The following is a 23,124-nucleotide window of genomic DNA, read 5'->3' as shown; positions in this document are numbered from 1 at the left end:
AAATGCGTAAAAAGTAGCCTAGTGCATTTCGGGAAATGTATTTTGAATAGGCTACTCTTATCGGCAAACAAGCCACAAAAGTTGAGGCTTATCGAATAATCTTATTTACGGAATGACTGTTTAAATTTAAACGGTTAGATAGGCTACATCACTCCCACAGTATCTTATAATTTGAAAAATGTGTGGCCTGCAGCTATACAAGGTTAATGAGGGTTTCAACAAGTTAGGCATAAATTCAATTTTGCTCACGATATTATTTAAAAATAATGAATGAATAAATAAATGTATCATAGCATTGTGGTAGTTGATGAAGTTTACGTCCCTGTTAAATTTTCAGACAAACTATAGAATAAAATTATTGGATTAGGTATTTCGATGTCTTCGTTGATAACGTAGGCATAGGCTAACCTCGAATAGTGTCATTTAATGGCTTTAAATAAACTATCGCTGGTCTGTAGACTAAAACATTTTGTTTTAGCGGCGCATTCCCTCTTGATTACACATATCAGATTACTTTGCTTCTCCAGGAACCGTTCCACTGAGGAATTCTGCCAAATGTGTACGTGCCGCCCCGTGCCTCTTCATGGATCCCTGAATGAATGCCCGTCTGCGCAGTGCTGCACAAGGCTGGTGCGAGTTTTTAGTTAATCCACAGGGGGCGGTGATGGTACAGTGTTTTATGTAGGTTTGCCCAATCGTGGAACATCACTGCAGGTGTACAGCTATGCAACTGCTATAATGATTTTTCCTTTATCATAATGCACGCACAACTTTTGAACGCCTAGGCCAGTTGGCCTATAGAAAGTGAATGGCATAAATGTGAAGGTGCTGGGATATTGGAAATTGCATATTAGAATGGATAAATGTCCAAAAGTCCTTGTACACTTAGACCTAACAGGTCTGAAAGATAAAATCATCTTCAACAGTAGGCTACGTGCTTCCTTTTCTATATTCTGTTGTGGGGTTGTTAGATCTGAAAAAGGGTTAGTCTATTTTACGTCAAGGGCTTGCAAATTACTGCACTCCTGTGTCCAGATTTGTGAATGTAGCGCATGGGCTTCTCTCTGACTACAGAAGCGCTACGGTTCAGCTTTCGGTATGCTGACGTAGAAGAGGCAGGGTTTGTCCAAGAGAGTACGTGCAGAGCTCAGAAGTGAACGGCGCCATGCGATTGACTTAGCCTATTAGACTGGGCAGGGAGTGTTGTGTCAAAGTCTCTAGATCTTTCGAAGTGCCACGGTCTATGGCTAGTCTATTAATGTACCACATCAGCATATATTAAGGACAGACGAGAGCGCATGTGATGAATTTGTTGGGGCTTAGGGAGGGGGTTGGTTTTTTTGCGCTATGGTGTGACAGACAGTGGCTTACTTCTAAATGTAACTGTGACAGAATGCGTGGAAAGTCTTGGAATTAAAGGGATCCTGAGAATCCCGACCAAAATGGAAAAAGACAGCAAACTGGACCAAGAACAAGATAAGCAGTACTGCGAACTTTGCGGGAAAATGGAGAACCTGCTTAAATGTGGACGCTGCCGAAACTCGTTTTACTGCAGCAAAGACCATCAGAAACAGGATTGGAAAAAGCACAAGCTGAGCTGCGTGGATGTTTCCGGGATAAATAACAACACAAAACCTAACGGTCAGACAAATAAGCGGCCTTTGGATGACATAGTCACACGTAACATGAAGGACCACGGCGTTTGCTTTCTTGATAACTTTCTGGGTGAGGAGACAGGCTTGGCTATACTGGAAAACGTTGTAGCTCTCCATCAAAGCGGCAAATTCACAGACGGACAGCTGGTCAGTCAGAGAAGCGATTCCACTAAAGACATTCGGGGAGATCAGATAGTATGGATCGAGGGGAACGAAGATGGTTGTGAGAAGATCCGTTTTCTTATGAGTCGCATGGATGACCTCCTCAGACTTTGTAATGGTAGACTGGGAAACTACAGCATAAATGGCAGAACGAAAGTAAGTAGCCTAGAGTGAGAAAGGTACCCAAGCTGCGAATTTAATTCATTCTGCAGAGCAGTTGCTAAAAATGGTCCAGTTGCTTGTGAATCGTGCCCTGTGATACCGTGATATGGCTTTCAGTCCCGAACTCTATTAGCTCCTGCATGCAAGTCATATTTCAATAATTACTAGCTTTAGGACATTCATCTAACAATTGCGCAAAGCAGATAAGGTTTACCGTTTATTAAACACGGTGGCCTAAATCACAATAGTCACCCAAGTCTAAGTCGTAGGCTAAGTCTTACTTGTTGTTTAGCCTACTCGCAATTTTGCCTGTTATAAGGCTAATGTTGCAGTTTTCCTGATCAAATTTATCAGTGACTCTGGACTCCGGATTGTTTGTTTTAACACATGGCCTAATATAGTCTTAGGCTACCATATCAAAAGGATCGGATAAAACCACATAGATAGCTTGTAACCCAAGACCACTTTCACTGCACACAAGATCACCATCACTGCCACATTAAGACAAAGTTGTACCCCCCCACCACCACCACATACACACACACACACACACCAACAACACTGTCATTACAGAGTCATAAGTATTAATCAACCACATATTATTTATGATTATTCATTATTCAACACCCCCTCTCTCTCCCAAACTTTTGATGTGACCTCTTGTCCTTGATGATGATTAACTAAATTATCTCTTGTATACTCTGTCCTGATGCAGCTGTTCGGTTGCAGTATCTTCCACTACACAATGACATAGGTGCATCTTCAACATTTCATTGAAATAGGTGCATGTTACAGTAAAAATAAGTTATTCAGTTCAGCATCTCTTTTCAGCAACAGCAGGTGCCCCTTTATTTTGTTTCCTCTGCAAACATAGGGCTGAACATCTTGCACTGGGCACTAATTGTCATTGTCACTGTTAGTTATATATGATCGTTTATAGCTTAGTCACATTTAACTGAGGCTCATTGTCACTGCATGTTGACACCTACATGTTTAAATACACAGAGATATACAATAATCACAGGAAGAAGATCTGTATTTATGCTGTGTTCGCTTTTTTGCACTATATCAAACAGAGGAGACAGAATGCTTTTCTATGTGTCCTTCCCTAAGCCTGCTGGAGTTCTGTAGCCTTGTGATGTTTAACATGGCGTCTAGTGCGATTTATTTTAACCTGGGCCATATGCAGAGCAAATATATCTGTGTATTGTAGTGCCAGTTTCTGATTTTTATGGCAGAAGTGTGTTCAGCACAGTCCAGTCAGCAGGAGTTGTTTGATTTCATTTGATAGTTGCCTACAAACCTGAATAGGCAAAGGAATGCAGATATGTGATCTAGGCTACAGTATTGGAGAAGCCCTTACAAATAAGCATACACAAGAGGATCAATAAGGAAATGTAATAGTACATTTCCCATTATGGTTGATATAGACTTAAACTTTCATCTCCATCTGTGATATGATGCACTCATGTATAGATTGCTATATTTAGAAACAGAATAACATAAAGTGGGTCATCATTATGTTGTGTTATGGATTGGCCCTGATCATTTGTCTACTAACAATGAATGCCTGTGTGAAAGAACTGAGCCATGAGTCATCCCAATTATTCAACCAGGTCCTATACAGCTAACCCAGCATTCATGAGTCTATAGATGGTCCTATAGATACACCTGCTGTTAACACCAGGAGACATATACAAATTCAAACGATAAACTTTGTCACTTCTAATGACCTGTATACTCTGTAAATCTGCCTAGTGCTTAGCAGGTAACCCAGCTGCCAGGCGTTCAAATAACCTCATAAATCATCAAATATGCCTCTATGAATTAAATTAATTTGACTGAATGGATCAGAGTAACTTCCTTCTGAGTTGGAAACAGCGGATCCAAGACTCATAGACCCAGAGCCAGATTAATTTAATTGAGCTTAGATCCTTCCTCCACTGCAGCGTGAAACAGCAGACTCATGAGTCAGACTAGTCAGTGGATTTCAGTGAGTGAATCTCAAACACTTCTTGTGAAAGCATAGCATACTGTGCACAAATTAGTTGACAAATTCATCCAGACAACAGTAAGGAGTAAAATATTGCAATAAACAAGCAGTTACATACATTTTTTCCCGATCAATTTGTGGCTGATATTTCAGGAATATTAGGCTTGTCACCACATCGTCTCAGATGCAGAGTTGACTGAATCCATATGCATCCCCTATGGATCAGGGAAAGTAGAGATGGACACTCAAAAAGCATGAAGTAGAGCTGCGCCTTGTTTTTAAGTCCTCTTAAGAAAAGTTCTCTGGTGCAGTGGTCAAAATGTCTTAGTAGATAGGCAAGGAGGACTTGCATTTTGAGAAACAAGTAATCACAAAAGGTTGGTTTTTAAACCACTGTATTTAGTTTTTTACATTTTTTACGAAAGTTTTTTGAGGCAACACAGTGTGCAAAAAGTGCAAGAAAGTGCAAAAGTGCTGTACAAACGTTTCAGTCAGTGAAGACTATCCTCAGTGCAAAAAAGAGCAGCAGCATAGTGAGGCAACCTTTTAAACAGTAGTAGAGTAGAGATGGAAACATCACAGACCCACTTACTGCTTAACTGAGTTGAGTGGATCTTTTTTCCTCCACAGTGCAAAACAGAAAACTTGTGGGTCAGACAGAAGGATTTTATGACTGAGGGAATCTCAGCCACTGATAACCTGAGCATATAGCCTACAGTGCACAGATATTTTGTACAAATTCACTCAAGTCAAATCTTGCCATAAACAAACTGTAGAGTACTTCCTCGTATGGCTAGGTCTGAACTTTGAATTTATTTTGATATTTATAGCTGGAGGGGCTCATTAACCTTCGGAATTGCAATGCTCTGGGTGATACTGACTAAAGTGACTCAAGGGATCAGGATCTGTTTAGTGAGTGATCCAAAAGATCACAAGCCCATAAAAGGAGTAGTGTTTACCAGCTTTAAAAACCTGACATCTCAGAAGATGACCTTTGACCTAGATTGCTGGTGTGGGCTGGTAGGAAGTCACATGGTGTGAGCCTCAGAGAACTGCACTGCTCAGGGTCCTCTCTGCTTCCTCTCCAGGTCATTGTGACAGTTCAGTGGACACCTGTTGTTCACATTTGTTCTTTAACAAGCTTTCTGCTTGGCTTTGTGTCACAATATCTTGTTCCAACATGGGAATTGAAATGAGTCCACTGTGAGGATGTTTTGTCCACTTGTCCAGTGTCCAAGGTTTGCCTTGAGAAAATCATGTGTTGTTTTGGAATTTGTACAGCTATCAGGGATCAATGAAACAAGGGTATAGGAAAACAAAAGGATGTCAGAAGTCACTCCTGATCTCTTAGTTATATCCTTAAAAAGTCATTAGGTCCAAAAGCATCACATTTTATCAGTCAGTCCACTGCCTGACATCCTCTACTGCCCCATGACTGACTCATCAAAAGAATAGATGATTTGTAAGCTATCGTAGGCTGTTGTGCACACAATCATTCACAAACACACCCACATGCACACCAAACGAACACAGCTGAGAGCAGCTAAGAAACAGATACTTTAGCAGTTCAGCAAATCACAGAAATTAGCCCTGCTCTAACAAATAAGCCTAATATCTTATTGATTAATAAAGCAAATAGATATACAGGATTTATCTCAGTTCACTTTGCAGCAGGAGGAACCAGACCCTCGCTCTATACACACACCCTTCTGTATAAACCACACTCTTATCTTTGTAGATCTCTCTTACCACTCACTCTTCTGAAGTGCTTAAGTTCATTTTCGTGTAAACCATTCTTCTTCCTCTATCTGTTATAAGAGTGTGTGAATTCCTTTTTTTTAGAAGAAAGAAATAAATATCTCTACTTTTAGAGTTCACAACCATATATGGTGGGAAACATCATTCTTGTACTGCTTGACTACTTACTTGAAATAATTGCATTGTTGCATCTGCAAAGCTATGTGCTTCCAATATAGCTATTGCTACGTCATATGCCAAGGTGCTTATTTGGTCTACATAAAACAAACTGGTTATTAATGATGCACGATTTAGTATAGAATCTAGGGCTGTCATTCACGTGGCAATGTTCTTGTCAGGCTTGTGCAAAATTCCAGAACTGAATTGAAACTGGCTCTTAAATTCCAATTCAATTCTTGAATTTCACTTGCATTTCAATTGAGGTAGCAAACAGGAAGCAGAATTGCAATTCGAATTTTGCACAACCCTGGTTCATGTGCCACCCTTCTCTGAGTCTGTGCCCTGCTGTCCACCCCATCAAAATGTTTCTATAACCGGCCCTTTATAATACAGCCAGTGGTGAGAGGTTGTCTTTTGGTTGTTAGTCCTTGTTTCTGATGATGGTGCAGTACAGTGTTTTTCAGTTGAAAAGGTAGCTGAGTTATGACGAAGCCTTCTGATGTATATCTCTATCCATTGTTCTTTCTCAACTGTAAAAAGAGAGGAGGGGACAACACAAACAGAAAGTAGGTCGTTACTTTAAACAGTGACTTCCTCTGAGAGCTGCACCCCTATGCAAGTGATAATATGCAAGTTATCCTCCGCCAGACCTCATCGTCACGTTTCCGTCACATCCAAACTCATGCACGCGCTCTCTCTCTCTTTCTCTCTCTCTTTCTCTCTCTTTCCACAGGCTCTCCCACTACTTTTTTTCTTCCTGCAGACTGGCTGTTTGTGTTTGTGCTTGTGTTAGGGATAAGCATCTTTTCCGCTGTGGCAGGAGCAGAGCTCTCGTGCCTAAAACCAGGCCTCATCCACTCCACTCGCCTCACCCTCGTCTCAACTGCTCTGCTATCCTCTGGTGTCCCCGAAAACTGTCCCGCGTTTACAAATAGATCGATAGCATTATTATGAACTGTACTGGATAAATATGCAGAGTGAACAGAGAAGTGAGTTTTCTCTGTTGGTCAGTTTGGAGCGTAGAGAAGGTAATTCTTCAAATCAGAATCAAGTTAGTAGTCCTATAATGTCACTGAAGACTTGCAATGTCTGGTGTGGGGATGGTCATAAAGGATCTTAAATAAGAGTAATAATAGGAGAATGTGTGTGTGTGTGTGTGTGTGTGTGTGTCACAGACACAGATTTGTTTTAGGCTGAGTCCCTGAGATCCGCCTAGAAATCTAGACGCACCCTAGCGGTAGCAAATGTAATTTGCTGCCTGGGCTAGTCTAGCAACTCTCCGTTGGCTTGCGAGCTGGAAAAATTAAATTTCGATAGGGCCAATCACATTGTGTATAGAGACATTAGGCAGGCTTAACATAATGATTGATGGCCGAGTTGCAACGGTTTAGTTTGAATTCCCTGCTATTTGAAAACAAAGAAGATGGATGTTGCTGTTGGCGAACAGCGTGACAGGAGTTAAGCTTTTTTTAAGTTGGCAAAAGTTTGAACTAGCCAACTAGCTCCGCTGGTGGGAAAACGCATGGGACTCATGAGTGGTAGCGCGCTGTCCTATTGCGTGCAGAGGGAATTTGAAAGACAACCCATTATCCCGCCCCTCGGACTGAGGACTGCCAATGGTGAGTGCCCAGACCCTACATTTTAATGTGGGTCTGGCTCGTCAGGCTATCACATCCTCACATTTCAAGATAAATTAGGCAGCAGAGGTCCCTTCGCCAAGAAGTATGGCCATTTTTTCATTGTTACAAGTTTACAGTTTTCAGTTACAGTTCTTTTTTTTACGGGGCAGCCATGGCCTACTAGTTAGCGCTTCGGACATGTAACCGGAGGGTTGCCGGTTCAAACCCCGACCAGTAGGCACGGCTGAAGTGCCCTTGAGCAAGGCACCTAACCCCTCACTGCTCCCCGAGCGCCGCTGTTGCTGCAGGCAGCTCACTGCGCCGGGATTAGTGTGTGTTTCACCTCACTGTGTGTTCACTGTGCTGAGTGTGTTTCACTAATTCACGTATTGGAATAAATGCAGAGACCAAATTTCCCTCACGGGATCAAAAGAGTATATATACTTATACTTACTAAAATGTGGGATAACTATTTCGAATTTGAGGAAGAATGTCCGTCTAAGATTTTCATACTTTTCACAGTGTAGCAAGAAGTGCTCCTCTGTCTTAACCATTTCTGCCTGACAGTGACTACATATTCTTTGTTCTCTTGGCAACCAGGTTTTTCTGTGTCTGCCTGTTTCTATTGCTAGATTGTGGTCACTGAGCCTGTACTTGGTCAGGATATGCCTCTGTTTCGTATCTCTGACAGAGATGAGATACTCTGCCAATTCAAATTCTTTTTTTAGGATTCATTCTACTTGGTTGGTAATATGCTTTGCCCAATGCTCTAAATAATCTTGCTTGATATACCATTTTGTTGACTCTAATTGATGTTTGGGAAGCAGAGGACTGAGCTTATTAGTTAGTTATTAGTTGTTATTGAGTTAGTCTACCAGCTGGCCTCATAGGACTCTTTTCAGACTCTTGCTTTCTTTTTCTCTCTCTCTCTCTCTCTCTCTCTCTCTCTCTCTCTCTCTATGTATTTCACAGCTTGGTGAGGTGATATCTTGGTTTATTGTAATTACTGAAAATGCCACTGTGATAGCTTGCTTCCTCTGTGTATTGTAATGCTTGTGTTGTCCATGACAGGTTTACGGAATGCCTCCTTTTTTGATCGCCATCCAACACATTCTTAAAATACATTGCATCAAGTGCTGTACATATAATAAAAAATAACAACCAAATATAAATAGGAAATGTGTTCTGTAGTGCCATTGGGTGATCCTGCAGTTATATTGTTATATCTGTGTTATATCTGTGTTTTTCTCTCTGCCTGACAGTTTACAGTTCATCTTACAAACCGTTGAATTGGATGTTGATATTTATGGATTCAATTTTGGGAAGCCAAAGGTTAATCAAGGTCACAGGCGACTTTTGGGACAAAAATAAACAGTGGCACGAGTAAGGCCTTTGTGGAATTGAACACTGTTTACATTTTACTTCTCTTATCAAATCATCAAACCAAATATTGTTGATCCATTAATTAGTTACTGTAAAACGCCAAAGAAGCCTTGAAACTGGCCTAGCTCAAAGAGGTATGTTTGTTGTCCAGGGAAAATAGATGGCTTTTTTAATAACTGTCCATTTAAATATTTCATATATTTCTTTCTGAACTCACTGTTAATATTTTCCAATGTTTTCATTGTTCTCACAAGGCCAGCATGTGATCTAAAAGAACATAAACAAACACATAGCTAATATCTTCAGCTGGTAAGCAAAACACCAAGCTGCTCATTTGAATCATATCAAAGTTATTTTTTGCAAACAGGAGGGGTGGAACTGCATGTCGTTGTTATATTGTTAAGTTAAGAAATGTGTTGCTTAATAAGCATCTAGTTGATATAAAGAAAGGCAACCTACAGCAATAGATGTTTTGTGCACTGCTCTGGACATTCTGCACTGCATTCCTTTGGTAGGTTTGGTGAAGTCGTTTTTGCAGTAATACCATATTGGTATACTCCATATTTACTGGAAATGATTCTGTCTTCATGTTTTAGACCTTACTACCATGGCGTAAATCCACTTTAAAAATCTGCTTGCCTTGAGCATTGATGGTGTTGGCTTTTGTGCAGAGAAAATAATCTTGTCCGGTGGGAGGTACTCAGCGTTCCCACAGCATTGGAGACATGACCACTAGACCCTTCACACCAGGAACTGCTCCCCTGATCTTACATCCTTACACATAACGCTCCATTCTGATCTATTCAATATTGTCCAAATGAATCACTTCCCTCTCTTATTTGTTATCAATTGCAATATATTTACAACCTTTGCTGGGGATACTCCCCACTTCAGACTTAGAGATCAGTTGAATGGCAATGCAGGCCAAATATGCCTTCTCAGTAATGTACACAGAACTTAGAGCAGCCTGGTCAGTGTGTTAATGAGCTGAGGGAGGAATGCGGAAGAGTGACTTTGCTTGCTTAGTGAGACCATTATTCAACACTAAATGCCTTCAACCCTGATGGTATCAAAGTTGAGTAAGATGATTATCTCCCATGTTTACACACACATCTATTGTTTAAAAAGAGCATGGCTGGATATTAGACATTTCCACCCTCTCGAATCCAGTGCCACTACCTATTCTTTCCGGTGGTTTGAACACTGCTACTGTGTTCACCACTGCATGAGGTCTCCGACATTCACTGACCGACATGCCTTCATATCAGAGGCTGCCCGCCTCTCAGCCAGACCTGGACTTCTGACATGGGTTGGTTTCCCCTTGTGACACAGGGGCTTAATGAGCAGAGCTGATTCTGATTCTGACGATGTCTGACACCGGAGCAGAAGTCATAGGAGTCAAGCATGTCTCCGAAGTGGATTTGCTTTTTTGCTTTAGAGTTTTCTGGGCGATTTTAAAAACCGTGTGCTCGCTTCAGCAAGGGCTTTGAAGCTGGAAGCCTATTTAAAAGAATTAGTGTGTATGGGGCATAAATTGTATACAAATGTGATTACACTAATACTTTTGATTTACACTAAGGCTTTTGTGAATGGGCTTTGAACAGGTAAACACCAAACTACACTAAATGAAAATATGTACCGATAAATTATATTTTTGTTGTTTGAAGACACAGGTCCAGGCATATGAGGAAATCGTAAAACTTGACTTTCAAATGGGCATGAGGGGATTCATTTGCTATTACTTGCTCATTTAGAACCAGGAAAACTATTTGTGTGGCTCTGGAGTGGCTTTGTGCAGCATGCAATGTAAAGAGAGCCGAGTGAAAGACCACATGCACACACAGCATGCAAAAGCCACACATGGTAGCTGGGAGTCCAAAATGACCAGATAGCTTTAGACTGCATTGAATAAATGCAAGCCTTATGATCTCAGTGCGTCCAAGGTCACAATGACTGTAGGCCGCCAATTAGTGTATAGTGGGCCTCTCAGTGGAGTACTGTGACAGTGGTCAGCGTGAGAAAGACCCCCACAAGTAAAACACTGAGAACCCCCTGTTTTGGTCATCATTTATTTATGCCAGACTGAATTAAGGTGCAGAGGACTGTATAAGTTTGCATTTTTGCAATGTTTTGAATGGCTGTACCCCCTATAGGGCCGCCCCCCATCTTCACCCCCACCCCATTTCACCAGGCCGATCTCTGAGCTGGTCTCCATGCAAGGTCCTGTCTGACAGGGGGACAAACATGTTTACTCATTCCGGGGCTTTCCCCCCCAGAGCAGGGCTGGACTGTGGAGAATGAGTGAACTTCCCTCACGCACTGCACGTAGCATAATCATTAAAATACTGCTCCTCTTGGAGGGAGGCCAACAGTGCAGAGTTTACATTAGTTCACTTCTCTCTCTCTCTCTCTATCTCTCTGTCTCTCTATCTCTCTCTCTCTTTTCTGTCTATGTCTGTGTTCATGTGGGTGCGAGCGAGAGAGAGAGAGAGAGAGTGGCATCAGGGCATGTGTCTCTGCGGGTAAGGGTTAAACAGGAAGTGCTGACACGCGCAGGAAACTGTTTCCAGTCAGCAGCGTGGTGCGCACCCCACCTCGGGACCCCCTAGCGTGCGGAAGATGACCCACCTACTCCACTCCGCCCCAGCCTGATTGCAGACAACACCATGAGAAAGGCTCTCCTGACAGTGGCAGCGAAGCGCAACTTGCACCAACTCCCTGGATGAGGGTCGCAGAGAGATAGGGCTTTGAAATACTGATAAACGGTGCCCCCATCATGAGCAGTATCGTATGGATTGAAGCAAGAAGGAGTGTTGAGTAGCCGAGGTAGAAGAATAACACTGATATGAAACGTGTGAGACGTGGTCGACGTGTATATATTCGCATGGAACTTTTTAGAATGACCTTCAATACAATGACGTACAGTATGAACAGTAATGTACATAATGGTGTACATTATGTAAGGGGTGAAGGGGGTAAGGGACGTAGTTTAAAGAATGTACAGAAAGTATGGGATTTTTTGTAGTCTTGGCTGTAGTCATCTTTGCATTGACAGATTGAATTTAAACACAGACATTTTGCACCAGTTTTCTTCATTTCTTTATTTCGTAAATAAACTCAACAGTAGTGAATATCCTCATCATTTAGGGCAGTGGTCCCCAAACTACGGCCCGCCACCTCATTTTGGGTGGCCCCCCAAAACATGTCCGTGGTATATAGCATCCAGGCCGCACGGGAATACGATATCGTCAAACTATAACCTCCGCAATTTCCCCCATTCATTAAAGGTAAACTATGCAGTATTGGCAATTTCCTTACTGTTTTTTTTTCTTTTCGGTTTTTGCTTATTTTTTGCTTGCTCTGTCATGGCGAATGTCTGAGAAACTCCATCGCTACCTTTTTCTAGCCGGTGCCTGGCGTGTACTGTATGTGTATTTGAATGCAGTAAAGCAATTCGTTACACTCGTTATACTTCCTGACACTGAGGCCGTCGGCCCGCCGGCCCACAGTTGCAAGGGTGGTTTTTCCACTCACAGGCGCTAGGGGGAAGTAAGACGGCCACCATTCAACCCGAAAAAAGTCATATAACCATTCCAATGACTCTGAAGCTGGTAAATGAAGGTAAATTAAGCTAAAAAACCTGCTTAGTGTGCCTTTAATACTCTTTTTGTCCACTGGTGGTTGTTTTGGAGCTGTTTCGCGTTTGCCATCGAAAACGGAATGAAATGTACAGGCCTACCTGCAAACAATAAGAGGCCTATGCTGACTGCATCAGTGCTCAAAGTATTCTAAAAGTTTATCCATTAATTGTTAATAACTAACTAACTTTTATTAAAGTCATATTTCTGGGATAATTATTTCTATTTTTTATTCACTCGTTCAAATGTTCATACAAAGAGTTCACAAAGTTCTCATAAGGTGAGTGAAAGTTAGAATGGTGGTCATTTCAGACCACTTCAGCACTTCATAAAATTCTCATAGTTTGAGAACTTTAAATTATTTGTAGGATATTCACAACTTGAGCTGTGTATGCAAAGACAAAGAGTTCAGAGTTCACACATTTTTAATAAAATATACTTTTGGGACTCCCTGCTAATACTTTTGGGAATGCAAAAATATTTTTATTAGTAGGCCTATTATTTAATTTGAGCTACATTTTAAACTGATATGGCATGATGGCAATATAAACACAGCTAACAATTGTATTAAATTGCAATAGCCTATGATTAAATTTAATGGAATATTAAACTAAGGTAGACTGCTGTTCACAGCACTAAGCTATTTATAGTGAGCTGGAAGAAAAAGTTTGGGGACCACTGATTTAGGGTTTTCCGTGTGCAATTCACTCATGTACGTAGCTTTGCGTCATTACTCTGTACACAAAAATCTGTTGTGTTGCCTTTTTTTACTCACCCACAAACCTCCGGTTCAAATAAGAGATGATACAAGCCTCCCACTCTCTCTCTCTCACTCCCTCTCTCTCTGAGGAGGAGGAGTAGGGTTTTACAGTAAATAGTCATGCCTTGTTACTTTTGGCTTTTTAAGTTTATCTACAAGCATTTACTCCACAGCTTGTTTATAATAATGTTGCTATGGATGTTGTTGTGTGAGTGCATGGCAGAAGGCGGAAGAACTGCGTTATGTAGATGCAACTGGGCAGATAAAGAGGGAACGTGCCAGTTCCCCTCACATGTTGTTGTGAGTTGTGACTTGTTGCTTTGTAATCTATTCTCAAGGCAGGTAAAAAGAAAAGACCAGTGTCTCTGTTATAATGTCAGTTGAACAGTTTAGCCATAAATGAATGTAAAATAGAATGGAATTTTGCAGTGCATATCATTGCAAAACATATCGCCTGCTGAAACATCTTTGTACAATTGTACAAAAGTTTTTTTCCCTACTTTTAAGGGTCTACAGTGTTGAGTGCTGCAATAAGTTTCAATCAAACAGGTGTTATTTTGGCACAGGGCTTGATACCCGGAAGAAATGTTATAAACATTTTAGTTTTTCTTATGATAATGTAACCTATGGTGCACTCAGCTCAAGGCAAGTTTGACTAACTGCAGCAGTGAATCATAGGTTTCCTTCCCTGCACAGACCAGATGTCTGCTTTTACTCCCGCTCTGCTTTCTAAGTCTTTGTTGACATGTTCCTTTCTCCTTTTCCCCCACGCTATGCTTGGGATCACGATTTCTCCAGCCTCGGGTCAAACTGAGCTTGAACTGCGGATGTTGTGGTCACCAAGACCTGGGTCTTCAACCATGACAGAATCAAGTGAATATGCCCCTGTGGAATTTAGTCTGAAAAATACCGAACAGAGCTTTCTAAAAATTCTGGAATTTAGAAAATACACAATTTATGGTGCTACACTATTACCCTCCGATGAAATCTCAGATAACAAGTGTGGTATAGTATCAATTTGTCACTCATATTTGTGTTATGTTTTCTTTAATTCAGCTTTCAGACAAGCTCTCAAAGGTTGGGACACCAGTTGACCAGTTGACCTTTGACATACCAATTAACTGTAAAACAAAACATATCAAATGCTGCAGTAAAACAGATCAGGTGTAGTTTAGAGACGTGCCAGCGTGCACCTGCTGTGTGGTCATAACTACAGTTTCCAGCAAGACAATTCAACAACCCCATTTCAGGGATATTATTCACATAGACATAATTTGTAAACATAAGCTTCCTAAGCTTCCTGAGGAGCTTTTCTATTAGCATGTGTGCTACAGTGTACTTCCTCAGACCAGTTGTTTTACAGATGAGTTTGTACAGGCAGTACATGATGGGGACACTATATTGTGACTTCTGTATACTCTGCATCATATACTTCAGTATCTACAATGTGATGTGTTTACAAGTTGAAATCAGACTTGCATTAATATTATGTAATTTCATTACTGTACACAATTCAACCAAACGTCTAATCGAAGTCTTATGTTTTAAATATTACAGGCAATGGTTGCATGTTACCCAGGTGAAGGAAAAGGGTATGTGCGTCATGTGGATAACCCCAATGGCGATGGGAGATGTGTCACCTGTATATATTATCTAAACAAGGACTGGGATGCCAAGGTACGTCAATGTATTCTCTGCCTTCACAGAGTCAAAGTGCTATTTTATGTATATGAAAGTACAGCTTTGTTATCAGCTTTCCATAGGCTACTATTGAATTGTGTGTGTGTGAATTAACTGAAACGTCAAAAAAAACATCAAGAAAAATGCCTACTTGTACTTAGCCTGACGTTGTCATACTCAATTCTAGTCAGAATTAGAGTCTGATACTGCTCCATTGGGATGTGATTATGGAATTATTGGGATGCGTGTTTCAACCGATACAGGGGTTCTTCTTCTGCACAAATGCCTTCTTCTTCTCCTTAAATGCCTTAACATTGTTTTCTGGTTATTGCGCTGTCAAAATCTTGTACAACAGACATATAGCGAAATCTAAATGTCTTGTTAGGAAGAACCGGGAAGAATGAAACACTTCGTATCATGAAAGCTAATATTTTGTCACTAGCAACCTACATTTGTCCTCTGTCAAACAGTTGCATTTTCAGCTCTGAACAAAACCGTTCAAGAGTTCTGGTCCGAACCGTGACTCCGAACAGCTCTGGTTCGGGCATAGTTGCTCCACTACGGAACAAGTCCATACCGAACTTCCCGACCTCAAATGTTGTGGGCGGGGTTAAGTTCAGCTGGCATCCAGGCTAACTTGTACCAGAGACTTTTAATGAGGGACACAGCACTAAAAAAAAACTCCATAGAAATGCATGGGGTTAGTTTGTAACACCAATATGGCAGTTGTTTACACATATCCTACCCCTTCCGCAGGAAAAAAGTCGACACGTGAATACATTTTGTGCCAATCATGTGGTGTTTTGTGAATACATCGTGTGTTGTGATCTCGCCACTGGAGCAAGGTTGGTGTTGTGAAGTCTTGCGCACGCCGAAATAGATGCCCGAAGTGCCCAAAAAGCATTACAATATGGCTGCTGAGTGGAGGGACTTGGCTTGTATTACTTACATTACAGGAAGTGGCGGGATATGTGTAGACAACTGCCATATTGGCGATACGAAAGTGCCCCATACATTTCTGTGGAGGATTCTTTGATTGCTGTGTCTCCTCATTAGAAAGGCACTGCTTTAACATCCCCTGCCCAGTTTTAAGTTCAGTTCTGTCTATTTAGTCTGATGGTCTATTTGATCAAGTGCTTCATCACAGACACATGGAATACCTCTGCTCAGAAATTATTGATACAGACACGCTTTAGGGGAATTCCAGTTCTGTGTTCCACATTGGCCTGGTTAGTTCTACAACATGACACATAAATTGCTGACTTGCACAAGTTTTACATCGGGTTTCTCTAAGCACAGCACTGGCTGGTTTTATCTGGTATATTTTGGAAAATCCTCAAGGCCTTAGCCGGGGTCGGAAAATGTGTACAGTAACTTTCCTCAACTAGGCTACTGCCATTAGGCCTATCCCAGTGTTTTTTGGATTGTACTCAAAGTACTGCACAGGGTCCCCTGCGAATTATATCTACTTGCAGTTTACCCACCGCCCTAATAGATGCACTGCGGATGTCATATCATACACTCTCCAGTCCACACCAATCCTGGCACATCTAGACAACATAAACGGCTATGTCAGACGGCTTTTTGTGGAAAGCTTGTCATTTATCACTGGCATCCCATGAAATCTTGTCAGCAAGGTAAGACTCAGCACCCACTTGTGCAACTGAATTCAGGATTTCCTAACCAACAGACCCCAGTATGTGCGTATTGGCAGTAACACCCTACTTAACCTTGATCCTCAACACCGGCACCCCATAGGGATCTGTTCTGAGCCTGCTGCTGTACTCCATGTTTACAAATGACTGACAAATGAGGTGAAAATTTAAAGTTCACCTATGATATCACCATTGTGAGTGTGATCACCAGCCACGATTAGACGGCCCTTAAGAGAGGAGGTTAGGCTACTGGTAGAGTGGTGCCAGGACAACAGTCTTCCTCTCAATGTCAGCAAAACTAAGCAGATGGTGATTGACTTCAGAAAACAGGATACAGCTCACAACCCCATCTACATATTTGGGAATGCTGTGGAAAGGAGTCAGAAGCTTTAGATTACTTGGGGTCACCCTCAGTGATGACATCAAGTGGACAGAGCTCGCAGCAGCTGTCACAAAATAAGCCCATCAACACTGTCACTTCAGTTATCTGCAGAAAGCTCAGATGCCCACTATTATCCTTACCAATTTTCACAGGTGTGCTGTGGAGTCCCTCCTCTTGGGGATGCATATCATCCTGGTATGGCAGCTGCACTGCAAGGAATATGAAAGCCCTACAATGGGTGACTAAATCAGCACACAAAATGATAGGCACACAGCTCTTTGCCATTCAGGACATCTACATCACAAGCTGAAAACAAGACACATCATGAAAGACTGTAGCTACCCTCAAATGGCTCTTTTCTCCTTTCTGCCCTCTGGTAAACGGCTCAGTGCTATTCGCACAGGCACAATAACACTCACACAACAAGGACAGTTTCTATCCCTATGCCATAAGACTATAACGCACTTATTAACATGCACTTGCTGCCATTTCACTCTATTCTACTTTTTTATTTTCAATGCCTCTTGTTTTGGAACATCTTGGCCTTAAATTCTGACACCTTGAATACAAGTATGACCAAGGTCGATAACAAATCCAATAAGCAATGCGTTTGACAACTGTTTTGTAAAAGAAGGGAAAGCAAAGACCTTTGTTCAAATTCACCAGAACTGAAACAGAAGCATGCACCAATACACAATACAATGCACTCTCTGAGAGAAGTCAGCTGTTGGCCTTAATAATGTAGCGACATTGAGAAACTGAATGTAACAAAGTCTCCACAAATGAATTGTTTTGTAACTGTCGTTTTCTCAAGTCTGAAGTCTGAGAATATTTCAGGGCTGGAAAAGAGATTCACTTCAGTATTTTCTGTACTAGAAGTCTCTTCACTAGTCTCTGAACTAGTGTTATGCTGACATTCTTAGGCATTTGGGTTAGTTGCGCTGGCAGGTGTCTGAAATACTAGCTTAATTCTTAACCTTGCTTACTAGATCAACTAGCTTAATTCTTAAAATTATTGGCATAAGATAGGACAGACTTGCTTAGCATTATGAGCACAGTGAAATCATGCTATCAGTGTTATAATCAACAAAAAACGGTCTCCTCTCCTGACTGGATGAGAATGGACCACACAAAACCCAGGTCTACACAGGCCCTGTCCCAGTGAGTGAGGCTGGGCTGTCACAGGCGTCTGTTGATGGGAACTACGATCCAGCTGCTTCCCCAAGGGGTAGCGAGGAAGCGACACTGTGAACGCACCCCAAATGCTCTTCCCAAGAGCCCCTCCACACGCATGCACAACCCTAGGGCCTATTCCAGATGGGCTGGAAACCCTATATTTCCTGGAAAACAGCAGGGAACCAAAATAGTACATGCAAAGACGTGTTATGTGGGGAGAGGAAAGTGTTAATCTAACAACACAGCCTTGGATTATGTGAAATGTTTAGATACTGCAAATGTTTTCTTTTCTGGGGTTTGTTTGTGTGTGAGTATGTGTGCGAGAATGTAATGGCTTTTCAAGTTTTTATAAACAAACGAGGCAAGGCAGAGTAGATTTATTTGTACACATTTGAAACACAGAAATTCAGGAAAGTCCCAAGTGTTTTTTGTAGCCATGATGGAATAATGAGAATAAATCAATTAATATTAAGTATAGTGAATAGGTAAACACCTCTGTTGTCACATTAGCATTACTGAGATGCTAAGTTACCGACATGGAATGTTTGGGCACATTGTGTCCGAAACACTGTTGTCCGAAACACCTTTAAAGTGTACCTACCTGTACGTATAAAGTATATGCATGACTATGGTGTAGATTATCTTGGGCCATGAACCTTTAGCCAGTCTTCCTCTGCATGATGGGTTATGTGGTGGACATTACCATCCACTGCACCTTCTGAATGGAGCTCTGCAGCGTGGCGTGAGTTGTGTGACTCCACCCTCTCGACCCCTGTGAGGTGCGTGTGAGCGTTGTGGCCTCGGGGACCATGCGTGTGAAAGGTTAATCCTCTCCCTTCTTCTGTGGCGGCCTTTTCCCCTCGCGCCGGCCGTTATCCTGCGAGCGCACTTTTCCTGTGGATTATTCTCTCCGGCCCTCCTCAGGAAAGCCGTTCCCTGCTGGCGTTTCCTATCCTGGATGCTCCTCTTCATCCAGGGTAGTGTTCATGCGTGTGTGCATGTGATCAGGCTTACATTCTTATGTGTGTGTGTGTGTGTGTGAGAGAGAGTCTTTAGAGATGCGTTTGTGTCTGAGTCTTTAGAGGTACACATAATAGTTTTCATTCTCTTCTGTTTTCTGTTGTGTTGCACAGAGTAGGCTAATACTTAATCATACACGGTCTTACAGGGAGTAGCATAAATCAGTGTGCAGCTGCAGTGGTCAGTTTTGTCAAAATGTCTTTCTTTCTTTCTCCAAGGAACAAGGAGGTCTTCTACGAATATTTCCAGAAGGCAAGGCCAACTATACAATAGACATCGAACCCAAGTTTGACCGGTTGCTGCTGTTCTGGTCTGATAGACGGAACCCCCATGAGGTGCAGCCTGCACATGCCACCAGGTGAGAAAACGTTCTCACACATACACACACACACACACACACACACACACACACACACATACTGTACATGCCCAGGTGTGTGGGCAGAGGCATTTTAAATTCTTGAACATTGGGTACCCCACAGAATTAGCTTATTTTATTCCCATTCTTTTATATGATTTTTTTTACCCATAATGCATATTAATCCTTGACCTTGTCCTATGTGTGCAAATCTCCTTGTGCAAACATGTCTCTCTCCTCATTTATATTTGGTTTGAGATGGTTCTGATGGTTCTTTTGTTCCCCATCTTTGCAGGTATGCTATTACTGTGTGGTATTTTGATGGAGATGAGAGAGCACGAGCTAAAGAAAAATATTTAACAGGTATTTTAAATATACCGGCATCTACTTATATTTATGTTTATATATATGACAACATTAATTATAATAATAATAATAATATAAAAAAACAACAATTCAAATAAAGAGTTTTCATATTAATAAAAAACATAAACATACAAACCATAACTCTTTAAGTGCAGGTGAACAGTCTTTAAACATTTCTTGAAATATCCAAAACTATCACAAGAATGTTGAACATTAGGTAACAATAACTCATCGATTGATGATTGATTTTGGAACCATTCAGTCATCCATTCGTAATGCATACAAAGGAAGAAATGGCTTATACTAAGTATTTGATTACTTATATCTATGTTTGTTTGGGGGATTTTACAGGTGCTGGAGAGAAAGGTGTGAAGATGGATCTTAATAAGCCATCTGAAGCCACCTAATCTGACTGAAGAACTCCATCCCCTCTGCAATGTGCCCAGATAATAGAGGGAGGACACTGAAGTGTTTGTCAACAACATAACAATATGTATCAAAGACTATGAGAACAATGAAAGAAAGAGATAGCATATATTTGTTTCTAGTCATATATCCACCTGCTGAGCTTGACCGCAGACCCATTGTGCAACAAAGACTATTGTCTGTTTTATTTCTTTCATTGATGTGTGTGAGGAAAAGAAGATATATTGTTACCCAGAATTCTATTTTGTCCTGCTCTTGCTGCTTGGCTGATTTTCCCTCAGTAAGGTACAATGCTCAGGTTTATGTTCATGCTTTGTAAAACAAGTTGCAATGTTTTTTTTTTTTTTTGTTTTTCAAAGCATTAAAAGGTTTTGCTCGAAGCCCACATGTGTGAACCGTACAATACAAGTTCTGACAGCACTTTAACTCCGGACGCCAGGAATCCGGTGAATCTGGATCTCTCTGATGGATTAGACCCAGGTCAAAGCCCACATTCTAGATTTGGCTTGTCTGTAGAGTGAACGCCAGCATCTCCGGGATGCCTGAGCTGTTCTCCCACACACTCCACTTGTTGATGTGAAACTAGTCTGGTACAGTGCCTATAAAAAGTATTCAGCCCCATGCTAAAGTTGTCTAAAAAGAGGAATAAAAAAATCAAATCAAAATGGAGCTTAATGCCTTAATTAAAAAATGAGGAAAATCCAACCTTTAAGGACCCCAATTTTCTTTGTGAATGAATAATGTATCGTAAATAAATAAATGATCTTCATTAAAATACAGGGTGCATAAGTATTCATACCCCTATGCTAAATTCCCAGAAGCAGGCAGATTTTTATTTTTAAAGGCCAGTTATTTCATGGATCCAGGGTTACTATACATCCTGATAAAGTTCCTGCCTCTATGGGAATTTAACATAGGGGCATGAATACTTATGCGCCCTGTATTTTAATGAAGAACATTTATTTATTTACAACACATTATTCATGCACAAAGAAAATTGGTGTCCTTAAAGGTTGGATATTTCCTCATTTTTTTTAAATTAAGGCATTAAGATCCATTTCCAAAAGATGATTTTTTATTATTCCTCTTTTTAGTCAACTTTAGCATGGGGCTGAAGACTTTTTATAGGCACTGTACCATACATAAAGCATGGGGACCATGTCTGCCCGTCCTACATATTATCAGGCTCTTATCCTTGCAGTTGCCTGCAAATTACCTTGAGTGCCTTTAACATGTACTCGGTGAGGCAAAGAACTATCCGCCAACTTCAATTGCTGTGATCAGAGAAAACAGAAGTAAAAATTAATGTATCACTGATACGGGTAAACATATCTTTGATGAGAATGCCACAATTTCACTGTTTTATTGTGTTCACTGCAAGTGTCTAGCTTGTAATGGGAATGTTTATAAAATCAACAGAAACACAATGTTAAAGACTGATTTCTGACAGCACAAAATCACTCATAATAGTGTAAACGATGTGAATAACCTACATATCACATGCATGCCTTAATCTTTAAGTCAGTTTAATTGAAAATGTATCTTTTTCAATAAATGGCCAGGGTTAAGACTTGAATATCACACAATAGCAAAGTTACAAAGTTGTCCTGATATGTTGAATGGGTAACCATAAAACTTATGATAAACAAGATTACAGTGGTTGGTGTTCCAAGTTAAAATGGATATCCAGAAAATCCAGATTACATTGTATTCCATTCATCATGCATACTGAATAAAAGTCCTTGAAACCGATCAAAAGAGGGTTTAAGTCAGTGGCTATATTTGTGTTAGATCAAGATTTAATTATTGCCCATTGTCATGTCCATGACCATGATCATCACATTAAACATGATGGTTTAAAATCCACTATCCTGAATGCTGCATTCCTTCTTTCCTTCACAGTGGTGATGGAAATAAAGTGTCTTTCAATTCACTGATTTGTTTGGCCATTGCCTTGCTATAGCACCATTCTAATGTTTGTCTGAATACAATATGGTATGTGATGACATGGTGGCTGAATTATTTCTTGGTCATGACACCAACTAGCTGATCAGTCAAAACAGCAGGCTGAAACACTCACCCAGAGAAAAATGCATCTGAAAAGAATTCTTATTTTTGTGGAATTCTTATATTTCTTTGTTCGGCTTTGTCTTTTATAACTGACTGTTCATTATACAAATGTGTGTGTGTGTGTGTGTTTGTATAATTTTAAAAAAGTTTTGGTATACAAAAACAAAGCAGTTAATGCAGTCTTGAAAATGGCCGGAGCACTGATATGTCAGTTGGCACTGTAATAGCTTGGCTGAAATATTAGGCTAATTATTTGTGTCACAATTTTAAGGAAAATATCAGTTGCCCATAATTACATGCAGAGTTTACAAAGTGCATATTGCCTCCTTGTGGAATCTGAAGTTCATAGCAGTGACATCCCTGAAGTGTCAGGAAATTAGTTGGGAAATTACACAAGAAAGCCTAGCCTGTCCCTACTGTTTCATCACTTTCAGGGAGTGGATATTTCCTGGGGGTAAGCAAATAAGTATATACATAGGCCTATACAACTTCCATGTAAGCAAATAAGTATATACATAGGCCTATACAACTTTGCTGAATTCTGGTCAAATCTGGTCAAGAGATGTGTAAATATGCCACTTGCAAATAAAATAAAAGAGATCCCCACAAAGAAGAAAATTGTCTTGATTATTTCTCACATTCATCCATAGAGAGATCATCATATTAGGCCAAGGAAGATGCAGCAATGGAATAAACCGCTGT

General features: G+C 40.8%; 1 protein-coding gene across 1 annotated transcript; it reads left to right on the top strand.

Annotated features, from left to right (window-relative positions):
- Positions 1–898: 898 nt before the first annotated feature.
- egln1a (egl-9 family hypoxia-inducible factor 1a) lies at positions 899–20,732 on the top strand. The gene is made up of 5 exons (XM_048269070.1): positions 899–1,973; positions 14,847–14,966; positions 19,421–19,560; positions 19,856–19,923; positions 20,278–20,732. Exons 1-5 carry the CDS (start codon positions 1,443–1,445, stop codon positions 20,331–20,333), a joined length of 915 nt encoding a protein of 304 aa, XP_048125027.1. The 5' UTR covers positions 899–1,442; the 3' UTR covers positions 20,334–20,732.
- Positions 20,733–23,124: the final 2,392 nt, after the last annotated feature.

This window comes from Alosa alosa, chromosome 18, assembly GCF_017589495.1.
Source record: "Alosa alosa isolate M-15738 ecotype Scorff River chromosome 18, AALO_Geno_1.1, whole genome shotgun sequence".
Taxonomy (NCBI): domain Eukaryota; kingdom Metazoa; phylum Chordata; class Actinopteri; order Clupeiformes; family Clupeidae; genus Alosa; species Alosa alosa.
This window is presented reverse-complemented; position numbering and strand designations above follow the sequence as displayed.